Source organism: Leucoraja erinacea, chromosome 7 (genome assembly GCF_028641065.1).
Source record: "Leucoraja erinacea ecotype New England chromosome 7, Leri_hhj_1, whole genome shotgun sequence".
Lineage (NCBI taxonomy): Eukaryota > Metazoa > Chordata > Chondrichthyes > Rajiformes > Rajidae > Leucoraja > Leucoraja erinaceus.
In genome coordinates, this window is record NC_073383.1 from 75,749,994 (window position 1) to 75,762,618 (window position 12,625).

General features: G+C 45.7%; 1 protein-coding gene across 8 annotated transcripts in view; it reads right to left on the reverse strand.

Annotated features, from left to right (window-relative positions):
* Positions 1-12,625, reverse strand: part of LOC129699113 (myc box-dependent-interacting protein 1) — a 144,843-nt gene that overhangs the window by 61,875 nt on the left and 70,343 nt on the right. For 7 of the 8 annotated variants that reach the window (XM_055638776.1, XM_055638779.1, XM_055638777.1 and 4 more), the window contains exons 6-7: positions 11,485-11,592; positions 5,705-5,797 (exon numbers count right to left, since the gene is read on the reverse strand). In XM_055638776.1, coding sequence (XP_055494751.1) covers positions 5,705-5,797; positions 11,485-11,592 — 201 coding nt within the window. The remainder of the gene's footprint in view (positions 1-5,704; positions 5,798-11,484; positions 11,593-12,625) is intronic. The other variant, XM_055638775.1, reaches the window with a different exon arrangement.

Sequence of the window (12,625 nt, forward strand, 5' to 3'; positions counted from 1 at the left end):
TATAGAAACATAGAAACATATTAATTAGGTGTAGGAGTAGGCCATTCGGCCCTTCGAGCCTGCACCGCCATTCAATATGATCATGGCTGATCATCCAACTCAGTATCCCGTATCTGCCTTCTCTTCATACCCCCTGATCCCCTTAGCCACAAGGGCCACATCTAACTCCCTCTTAAATATAGCCAATGAACTGACCTCAACTACCGTCTGTGGCAGAGAGTTCCAGAGATTCACCACTCTCTGTGTGAGAAAGGTTCTCCACATCTCGGTTGTAAAGGATTTCCCCCTTATCCTTAAGCTGTGACCCCTTGTCCTGGACTTCCCTAACATCGGGAACAATCTTCCTGCATTTTGTAAGTTTCTATAAGATCCCCCCTCAATCTCCTACTAATCAATGTATGATTAACTTACATGCCACAAAGTTAGAACACAAGACAGCAGTGCATTTCTACCCTGTAAAAGTTTAACTTTCCGTCTACATAGCACGGAAACAGGCCCTCCAGCCCACCGAGTCTGAGCCAACCAGCGATCCCTGCACATTAACACTATCCTACACACACTGGGGACAATTTACATTTACACCAAGCCAATTAACCTACAAATCGGTACGTCTTTTATGAGCCTCCATAAACACATAGACAATAGGTGCAGGAGTAGGCGGCCCTTCGAGCCAGCAGCGCCATTCAATGTGATCATGGCTGATCATCCACAATCAGTACCCCGTCCCTGCCTTCTCCCCATACCCCTTGATTCTGCTAGCCCGAAGAGCTCTATCTAACTCTCTTTTGAATGCATCCAGTGAATCGGCCTCCACTGCCTTCTGCGGCAGAGAATTCCACAAATTCAGAACTCTGTGAGAAAAAGGTTTTTCCTCATCGCCGTTCTAAATAGCCTACCCCTTATTCTTAAACTGTGACCCCTGGTTCTGGACTCCCCCAACATCAGGAACATGTTTCCTGCGTCTAGCCTGTCCAATCCTTAAATAATTTTATATGTTTCCATAACATCCCCTATCATCCTTCTAAATTCCAGTGAATACAAGCCCAGCCGCTCCATTCTTTCGTCATATGACAGTCCCGCCATCCAGGGGATTAACCTCGTCATAGAGGTCATGCTTCAACCTATTTCCAAAGGAAATAACCCTGGCCCAATTAATCTTTCGTTTTGACCACAACCCTACATTCTAGGGAAGATCCAAACGTATTTTTTTCTACTCTATTGTCACCACATCCTTCCTGTAGCACAGTGACTGGAACGTAACACAATATTCCAAGTGCAGTCCAATACTTCATACAGCTGCAATATAACATTGCAACTTAATACTCAACACTTCCGCTTAGGAAGGCAAGCATACTTGGGCCCCTGTCCCACTTAGGAAACCTGAACGGAAACCTCTGGAGACTTTGCACCCCACCCAAGGTTTCCGTGCGGTTCCCGGAGGTTTGTGTCAGTCTCCCTACCTGCTTCCACTACCTGCAACCTCCGGCAACCACCTGCAACCTCCGGGAACCGCACGGAAACCTTGGGTGTGGCGCAAAGTCTCCAGAGGTTTCCGTTCAGGTTTCCTAAGTGGGACAGGGGCATAAATGTATTTTTCACTCCCTGATCCAACTTTCAGGCAGCTGCTACATATTTGCATTCTAGGACTTCTGCACGTCAGTGCTTCCAAGGTACCTACCATTTAGTTTAACTTTGATCATTTCTCCCATTACATTTCCATAACAATTAAACATGCCGAGAATAGGCCAGAGATACAGTGGGTAAATAGGCCCTTTGGCCCACCGAGTTCCCACCAACTAGCGTTCCCCGTACACTGACACTATCCTACACGCTTGGGACATTTTTACAATGTCGCCAAAACCCATTCAGCCTACAAACCTGCATGTCTCTGGAGTGTGGGAGGAAACCAGAGCATTGCTATTGAGGGAGTGCAGTGTAGGTTTACAAGGTTAATTCCCGGGATGGCGGGGCTGTCATATGTTGAGAGAACGGAGCGGCTGGGTTTGTACACTCTGGAGTTTAGAAGGATGAGAGGCAATCTCATTGAAACATATAAGATTGTTAAGGGTTTAGACACACTAGAGGCAGGAAACATGATCCCGATGTTGGGGGAGTCCAGGAACATGGGTCACAGTTATAAGAATAAGGAGAAAGTCATTTAGAACGGAGACGAGGAAACACTTATTCCTCACAGAGAGTGGTGAGTCTGTGGAATTCTCTGCCTCAGTGGGCGGAGGAGGCAGGTTCTCTGGATGCTTTCAAGAGAGAGCTAGATAGGGCTCTTAAAAAATAGCGGAGTCAGGGGATATGGGGAGAAGGCAGGAACGGGGATGATCAGCCAAGATCGCATTGAATGGTGGTGCTGGCTCGAAGGGCTGAATGGCCTACTCCTGCACCTATTGTCTATTGTCACCCGGAGAAAACCCACGCGGGTCATGGGGAGAAAGCACACTAGTCAGGATCGAACCCGGGTCTCCGCCGCTGTGAGGCAACAACTCTACCGCTGCGCCACCGTGTCTCTCCAAGTAGAGTGGAAACTTGCCATTATCTGATCACCCCCTATTACTGTAGAAGGAGGTGGACAGTTTGAGGCTACTGTACAGTAGTTTGCTGTTCCAAGCCAGACCTGGATCAGAGCCAGACTGCAGCCTCCTAACTCATCCTCAATTAAATATGGTTCACCCATATGAAAAAATGGTGCAAAAGCAAATCGATAACAGGAAGTTCTATCCGATCTGGTGCTCAACGTTTCTGGTTATTGGTCGACAGCAGCACTGAGCCAGACTTAAACAGCTCAATAATGCGAGTGGTGGAACAATACAAAATGTTGAAACTTGCATTGTACAGAGCTCTGTGGTCGGACAGGTACCCAAACAGCACACGGAGCTGCTCCCTTCCATGGGAAAGATTTACATACATACCATTGTGGGAATCTATGACATTGCAGGGTGTCCTTTGGGAAACAGGGTGGGAACAGCTCAATATTCAAATAGGCTGTGGGCCGAGGAGCTTTATTCCAATGTTTCGTGACTCAAGTCACAGAACTACATGAAATTTTCACATATTGTGTAAAAAAATTATATAAATCACCCCTGAAACTCGTCATGAACAAGACTTGCACATTTTAATTAAATTAGAGAAAAAACGGAAACATTTCGGGTATTTTTAGTCCAATCAAAGCACGTTTAACATTGAGTTGTCTGCCAGTTGGCCAATCACGCGCTTTGCTTCAGGCTAGCACACATCATAGCTGAGAGGGCTTCAATGATGCCTGTTTTACTGGAGATTCCGATGAAGGTTCTTTGTCGTGGAAACTTGCAGCAGGGTAATTGAATTTAGTGAGAAAAGCATTAAGAAGTCTGAAAAATGTGCAGCTAAGTGGATAGAAGTGGAAGAAAGTCTTGAAAGCAAAGTCCCTGCTGAGCACAAAGTTGTGAAACTTTGTGAATCAACTCAAACTGAAAGGTAAGATCTAAAGTCTGAATTTATGAAAATTAATCTGTATGGACTTTAATTCATTTAATTGCACCCTATATAATGTGAAAAAATGAGATTTGGAGGCTGTACATTCACCCATTCATTCATTTCTACATTCATTCATTCACTCACTCATTCATTCATTCACTCACTCACTCACTCACTCATTCATTCCTTCACTCACTCACTCACTCAATGACTCATTCATTCACTCACTCATTCATTCATTCCTTCACTCACTCATTCATGAAGTTGAGGGTCTAAACTATATGTATCAATAACAAGGTAAATTAAACATTTTCAACAAACTAATGCCAGCTTGTTGTAGAGTAATAAGTCTTAATCATCTAATCTCGGAGCTGCCTGCGATAACTTACCGGGAAAAGGTGCTCCGATCGCGGGGCCTATGTATTTAACATAGTGAAGCCGCGGTCTGGACTAAAAAAGCTCAATTGCGAAAAAGCGGCCGATTCACGAATGCTTCTGCAGAGCGGGGGGGGGGGGGGGGGGGGGGGGGGGGGGGGGGTTGTACATAGTGCCGTCCGTAGCGGCCGTTTCCAGGAAAACTGAGGAATATATCTATCTGGAATATACATAGGTATAATAATATATTATATATTAATATAGGTACAATAATAAATAATATTATTATACCTATATTACTATCTGGACTATATATAGGTATAATGATATACAGTTTAAATGGACTGCAACACGGAAATAGGTTGCCCATCATGTAATATGGGCATTGGCCACTAGATGGAGCTTACTTTTCCCATCTCATTTTCTAATTAGTTTAATTAATTAATGTGCAACTTTCGGCAATGACGAGTTATGACCTCCTTCTCAATTATATTTCATCTAAATCTGTGGAAAATGTCATGTAGTTTGGTGACTTGGGTCACGAAAACCGATTTCTAGACACATTTTTGATGCTCGGCCCATAGCCTAAAGTCACTATAAGCCACAGTCGTTATAAAGGCACGGTGGCGCACCAATAGAGTTGCTTTCTTACAGAGCCAGAGATCCGAGTTTGATTCCGACTCCGACTACAGGTGCTGTCTGTACTAATAGACAATAGGTGCTGGAGTAGGCCATTCGGCACCTCAAGCCAGCACCGCCATTCAATGTGATCATGGCTGATCACCCACAATCAGTACCCCCGTTCCTGCCTTCTCCCCATATCCCCTGACTCCGCTATCTTTAAGAGCTCTATCTAACTCTCTCTTGAAAGTATCCAGGGAACCGGCCTCCACACAGGCAGAGAATTCCACAGACTCACAACTCTCTGTGTGGAAAAGTGTTTCCTCGTCTCCGTTCTAAATGGTTTACCCCTTATTCTTAAACTGTGGCCCCTGGTTCTGGACTACCCCGACATCGGGAGCATGTTTCCTGCCTCCAACGTGTCCAAACCCTTAATAATTTTATATGTTTCAATAAGATCCCCTCATGGTGAACCTACGCTGCACTCCCTCAATAGCAACATTTTGTATGTTCTCCCTGTGATCTGTGTGGGTTCTCTATGGTTGCTCTGGTTTCCTCCCCACTCTCCAAACACATACAGGTTTGTAAGCTAATTGGCTTGGTAAAGTTCTAAATTGTCCCTTAGAGCGTGTAGGATAGTGTTAATGCGCGGGGATCACTGGTTGGCGTGAACTCAGTGGGCCGAAGTGCCTGTAGTAAGTCAAGTGCGTTTTATTGTCATATGTGCCAGATAGAACAATAACATTCTTACTTACTGCGTAGGAAGGAACTGCAGATGCTGTTTTAAACCAAAGATAGACACAAAAAGCTGGAGCAACTCAGCGTGACAGACAGCATCTCTGGAGAGAAGGAATGGGGTCTAAGTTGCTCAAGAAGGGTCTCGAACCGAAACGTCACTTCCTTCGCTCCAGAGATGCTGCCTGTCCCGCTGAGTTGCTCCAACTTTTTGCGTTCTTACTTACTGCACTGTATCTCTAAATCTAAAAGAGACAGAAACTGAAGGCAATGATCCCATATTTCCTCGGCAATAAACCATTTACCCAGGAGGAAGGAAACAAAACGAAAAGCGCAGAAGGAAAATCAATGTCGACCAACGGCAACAATTAAAAACACACACACTGCCTACGTGTTCCAAGAGACTTCACAGCGTTACAAAAGCACAGCACGATCACATCGATAGTTATAAACAAAAGCCACAGACATTCCACACCAACTAAGGCCGCTAATGGAGCAACGTGGTCACCTGGTTTCGGAGCAGATTTGACTGTGCGACGATATGTGCCACCAGTTTCCCCTGACACCATTGTGGCGCAGCTTTCTCGAACAACGAGACAGGCTGGGGTGCGGAAGACAATATATTAAAAAAAAGCACACAGAGATTACAGCAAGGGCAGGCGAGTTGGGTCGGGGGGGGGGGGGGGGGGGGTGGGTTAAGTGGAATGGAAGTGCAGCGAGGGGGGGAAAACAACGTTTGTTAATCAACGAGTGCAGTTAAAACCAGATATATTTCCCAGCCACATTCAAGAGGTCAGCTGCAAGGAAGAGTTAGAAAGACAGAAACGCACACAGTTAGTCACAGCAAGTTATCAATGACAACAATGGAAGCAGGGGACGCAGGGCCTGGGGGAAAAAAAACCAGGATCCAAGATGGCCGACGTTGCTCTCTTGACCCTTGAACAAAGGGACTTGCATTCAACAAGAACACAGTGACTTCTGGCGACATGTAAAGTATTTTAGATGTTTGTGTCCGAAAGTTGCATTAAGTTTAACTGAAGTAACCAGGTTTGGAGGGGTATGGACCAAACGTGGGGCCAGGCGGGACTAGTGTAGCTGGGTTAAGGTGGCCCGTGTGGGCAAGTTGGGCCGAAGGCCCCGTTTCCACACTGTATACTCTATGAAGTGCTCCTGGCTCTCAGCTGACTCGAGGAATATAGAAGAGGGCTGGTGGGAAGAAAAAGGCAAAGAAGGTGGAACTTTGAATGCCAATAAACAGAGCACAAGACTGTTTTACACAATAACAAGTTTGAAACCTGCAAACAAAGTCATGTTGACTCCTGCTGTCAATGAATGAGGAAATGAACTGGGATAACTCCACAGGAAACAAAAAATGTTCAAAAATCATAGATTCTCCACATAACTCTGGCTGCACATGAAATGGTAATGAACAATTCTATTTAGTATGGTGTGCTCGGTTTGAAAAAGGGTCTCAACCCAAAATGACACCAATTCACCCTCTCCGGAGATGCTGCCTGTCCCGCCCGATTAAATACTCCAGCATTTAGTGTTTATCTTCAATTCTATTTCAGTGGTAGGAACACTTTGAAATGGGACTAATCTTCAGAAGAATCAGTGTTTAAGAAGGAACTGCAGATGCTGGAAAAATCGAAGGTAGTCAAAAATGCTGGAGAAACTCAGCGGGTGAGTCAGCATCTATGGAGCGAAGGAATAAGTGACGTTTCGGGTCGAGACCCTTCTTCAGACTGATGTGGGGTGGGGGGGGAGGGGGAAGAAGAAGAAGAGGCGGAGGTAGTGGGGTGTGGGAAAGTGGGAAGGGGAGGGGAAAGAGGGAGAAAGTAAGGAGTTCAAGTTCAAGTGAGTTTATTGTCATGTGTCCCTGTATAGGACAATGAAATTCTTGTTTTGCTTAAGCACACAGAAAATAGTAGGCATTTACTACAAAACAGATAAATGTGTCCATATACCATGATATAAATATATACACACATGAATAAATAAACTGGTAAAGTGCAAATAGCAGAAAGTGGTTATTAATAATCAGAGTTTTGTCCGAGCCAGGTTTAATAGCCTGATGGCCGTGGGGAAGTAGCTATTCCTGAACCTGGTTGTTGCAGTCTTCAGGCTCCTGTACCTTCTACCTGAAGGTAGCAGGGAGATGAGTGTGTGGCCAGGATGGTGCGGGTCTTTGTTGATACTGCCAGCCTTTTTGAGGCAGCGACTGCGATAAATCCCCTCGATGGAAGGAAGGTCAGAGCCGATGATGGACTGGGCAGTGGTCTACTACTTTTTGTAGTCTTTTCCTCTCCAGGGCGCTCAAATTGCCGAACCAAGCCACGATGCAACCGGTCAGCATGCTCTCGACTGTGCACCTGTAGAAGTTAGAGAGAGTCTTCCTTGACAATCCGACTCTCCGTAATCTTCTCATGAAGCAGAGGCGCTGATGACAGTTGTCCAAGTGGTCCATTGCGGAGTGGAGGGCCAGCGAGATCGCATCCTCCTTTGATCTGTTGTGGCGGTACGCGAACTGCAGTGGGTCCAGGTTTTTGTCGAGGTAGGAGTTGATTTGCTCCATGATCAGCCTCTCAAAGCACTTCATCACCACCGGCGTTAGTGCCACTGGTCGATAGTCATTGAGGCACGTCACCTTACTCTTCTTGGGCACCGGTATAATTGATGCCCTTTTAAAGCAGGTGGGGACCTCAGACCTCAGAAGTGAGAGGTTGAAAATGTCCGTAAAAACTCCCGCCAGTTGGTCCGCACAGAACTGGGAAGGGGAGGGGAAAGAGGGAGAAAGCAAGGACTACCTGAAATTGGACAAGTTAATGTTCATCGTTTACACCCCAGCGATATGAACATTGACTTCTCCAATTTCAGGTTGTCCTTGCTTTCTCCCTCCTTCCTCTCCCCTTCCCAGCTCTCCCACAGCCCACTGTCTCCATCTCTTACTTTCTTCTTTTCTTTCCCACCCCCACCACCACCACATCAGTCTGAAGAAGGGTCTCAACACGAAACGTCGCCTATTCCTTCGCTCCATAGATGCTGCCTGACCTGCTGAATTTCTCCAGCATTTATGTCTACATTCAGAAGAACCAAGGCAAAGTTCATGGCAAAGTTCATGGCAAAAAGTGTTTCCGCCGACTTTAACATCATGCCAGCAGTATACTTTGATGACGCAGATTACCAACAGGGCAATAAATGTCAGGGTCATCAAGAATGTGGATAGAATGCCGAACCTTGGTCAGATTTCACAACTCACGGAAAGTGGGTAGGGTCATGAAGGCAGCATTCAGCGAGCTCACCTTCACAGGCAGAGGCATTGAATACAGAGATTGGGACATCACTCCTACACAATACACAGGTCAGACAGCACTCGGAGTATCATGTACAGTTCAGGTCACCCCACTACAGGAAGTCAGCGAGAGCAATAGAGTGCAGAAGAGATTCACCAGGAGGTTGACTGGAATAGAGGGCTTTACTCAGATGGAACGATTTCATAGCCTGGAATTATTCTCATTGTAAAATAGGAGGTTGAGGGATGACTGCACAGATGGGTCCGATGTACTAACTATATTCTGCATCCTCTCCTCTCCTTTGCTCTATCCATTGTACTCGAGTTTAAATTGATTTATCTGTCTATTGTGTATCTGGTGTGTTTGGTTTGCATGCAAAAAAACAAAGCTTTTCATTGACCCTCAGTAGATGTGATGTAAAACCTATATTCAGGCATATCCTTACTGGTATACAAAAGAAAGAGGGACACGGAAAGGTGGATAATCAATTCCCAAATGAGAGGACATAGATTTAATGTGAGGGGAGAAATTTAAAGGGGAACCCGGGGTGGCACGGTGACGCAGCGGTAGAGTTGCCGCCTTACAGCGCCAGGGACCCGGGTTCGATCCTGACTACGGGTGCTGCCTGCACGGAGATTTTACGTTCTCCCCATGACCTACGTGTGTTTTCTCCGAGAACTTCGGTTTCCTCCCACACACCAAAGAGGTACAGCTTTATAACCATAACCATGTAACAATTACAGCACGGAAACAGGCCATCTCAGCCCTACAAGTCCATGCCGAACAATTTTTTTTTTTTTTGATGTTTTTTTTTTTGTTTTTTTTTTAAATTGTCCCTAGTGTGTTAATAAGCGGGGACAGCTGGTCGGTGCGGACTCGACGGGCCTGTTCCCACACTGTATCCATCCCTAAACCAAGGGTTCACAACCTGGGGTCAATTTGTTGATTCTGCATTTGTACATATTTTTTCTCGTTGACTGACTGAGTTTGGTTCTGGTCTACCAGTATCTGTTCATCTTTAGTTGCTCACAAATAAGTGAAGTAACATTGTTGTGTGCTATTAAAAGTTGCCAGGGGTAAACAGGACGAAAAAGGCTGGGAACCTCTGCCCTAAACTAACCGAAAACTACAACCAAGGGGACAGGTTTTTCCAGAATGCGATGGTCGTGCAGCTGCGAAAGGTGTAGACACACACACACACATTTACAATGTTAAATGACATTTGGACAACACATGGCTGGGGAAGGCGTAGAAGGTTACAGGCAGAATGCAGGCAAGTGGGAGAAGCCTAGATAGGCACCACGGATAGCATGGACAACTTGGGCTGAAAGGCCTGTACAATGACGACTCTCTCTCCATCATTGCGAAATCTGGCACCTTCAGACTTTCTTCTCTTCGGGCAAGTTGAGGATTTCCACTCCGCAAGTTAAAATGGAGCTACCTCTTTTACTCAACTTACCGCAAGTAACTTTCAGGATTATTTTTTTAAAAGGCTGGGCCAAAATAATTAATGCTCAGTAACATCTGGCATTCCCCATGTTCCAAAATTAGCATCTCTAGTCTTACGCCGCCCGCGAATTCTTCTATTGTGACACTAACAACCACATTGACAGACACCAAATGCAAGCCCATGACTCTCAGTTAATGAATAGATCAACCACTTGTGTAGGAAGGAACTGCAGATGCGGGTTTACACTGAAGGCAGACACAAAATGCTGGAGTAACTCAGCGGGACAGGCAGCATCTCTGGAGAGAAGGAATGGGTGACGTTTTGTGTCGAGACTCTTCTTCAGACCGAGAATCAGGGGAGATGCAAACAGAGATATGGAAGGGTGTGGTGTAAAAACGAGACATCAAAGGGGGATGAAGATCAAGGAACAGATTATTGTTAGCGAGGGGAAGTTGACAACAAAGCAAACAGAGATAAAATTTAATCAGGGGGGCCGGTCTGAAGAAGGGTCTCGACACGAAACGTCACCCATTCCTTCTCTCCAGAGATACTGCCTGTCCCGCTGAGTGACTCCAACATTTAGTGTCTGTGATCAGGGGGAAAGTCAGACTGGTCTGAGAATTGGGAAGGGGAAGGGAAAGCAATGGTTGCTTGAAGCGAGAGAAGTCGATATTCATACCACTGGGGTGTAAGCTGCCCAAGCAAAATTTGAGGTGCTGTTCCTCCAATTTGCATTGGGCCTCCCTCTGACAATGGAGGAAGCTCAGGATGGAAAGATCAGTGTGGGAATGACCTTTCTTCAGCTTCTTCCGACTAGAAGGAGGGTCTTGACCCAAAACATCACCCATTCCTTCTCTCCAGAGATGCGGACTGTCCCACGGAGTTACTCGATCAATTTGTGTCTGTCTGAGGTTAACCACTTGTTGAGACCAGTCTGCAAATATTGTCAAGGTGACCAAGCATTGTGCTGCAGTGCCAATTAACGTGGGGGGTGGGGGGGAATGGAAATAAACAATTTCTTCTGCAAAGCTACAGGGAGCAGAACCTGGCAGAAAGGTGGAAATAATTATTTAAAAATAAGTAGGTAAAAATCTGGGGTGCAGCACTGAAAGGGTGGGGAGAATCAGATTCAGTCGTGAAAAGATTCAAAAGTTGGGTAAATTGCTGAAAGGGGAGCAAAAAAACTGCAGAGTTGTCAAAATGGCACTTCCAAAAAAGTTTGGATTATAACTGACTTTTATTTATTTTTTTACACAGTCTGGCCCTGCTGAATGCCCCCCACCCCCATGGACTGTCTCCCTCGGATGGTCACGTCGCACAGACACATCTGCACTTTAGTCTGTTTGAACTGTTTTGACTATTTTACTGTTGTAATGTTCTTTTCACAAACCATGTTCTCGGGGTAACTAAATCTAAATGTTATTAGTTATTTAAGTTCGGATTTGACATCGGATGGAAGCTGCAAACCAAATCTCGTTGCGCTTATGTGCAATGACAATAAAAGATATTATTATTATTATTATTATTCATGTACAGTAACAATACCTTGGCGATTTTTCCATCATCTTTCTTCTTTGCACCTTGGAGAGATTCGTAATGATGTCTGGCACTATCGTAATCGACAAGCTTCCTCCCACGCTTTGCTATGCGAGTCTGCAAAAGAAAGCGGGCAGTGACAAATGTTTTGCTGGGAAAGGAAACGACACAAGATTGGCCGCACGGTGGCGTAGCGGTAGAGTCGCTGCCTGACAGCGCCAGGGGACCCGGGTTTGATCCTGTCTGCGATTGCTTGCCTGTACGGAGACTTCCGAGGGGGAAGGGAGGGGGAGGTGATCTCAGCGTGCTCTCTTATGTTTCCTCTGTATTAACGGAAGTGTTTAGGACTAGAGGTCACAGCTTCAGAATTAAAGAACGTTCTTTTAGGAAGGAGATGAGGAGAAATGTCTTTAGTCAGAGGGTGGTGAATCTGTGGAATTCTTTGGAGGCCAAGTCAGTGGATACTTTTAAGGGAGAGATAGATAGTCGCTCTTCAAGGGAGATGCTAAATGCATTTTGTTGTCTCTGTACTGTACACTGACAATGACAATTAAAATTGAATCTGAATCTGAATAGATTCTTGATTGATACGGGTGTCGGTGGTTATGGGGAGAAGGCAGGAGAATGGGGTTCGGAGGGAGAGATAGATCAGCCACGATTGAATGGTGGAGTAGACTTGACAAGCCGAATGCCCTACTTCCGCTCCTATCCCTTATGACCTTAATGGAGGGGCCAGACCACCAGTTGCCAGAACATTGGTGGTGGACCTGTATTTTGTCGACCCAAAGTTATTTGCAGCACAAAACCAGGATTGCTAACAGAGAAGATCTGTGTCAGTACAGAGTCATCATGACATCTCCAAACTGTTCTAGAACTAATGGATAACGTTAATTGTAAAAAAAATGACACCCACAGAACTCCAGCCTCCAAAACCCATCCTGTTGGTAATCCAAGGCAGGCAAACCCTCCTCCCCTTGGTCTGCATTTCTGGTTTCTTGTCCAAAAACCCTGGCATCTTGGGCGGTACACTGGCAGAGCAGTAGATCTGTAGAGCCAGAGACACGGGTATGATCCACGATCCAGTGCATGACTGTACGGAGTTTGCACGTTCTCGCCGTGGTTGAGCGTGGGATTAGAACAGCGTCAAGGC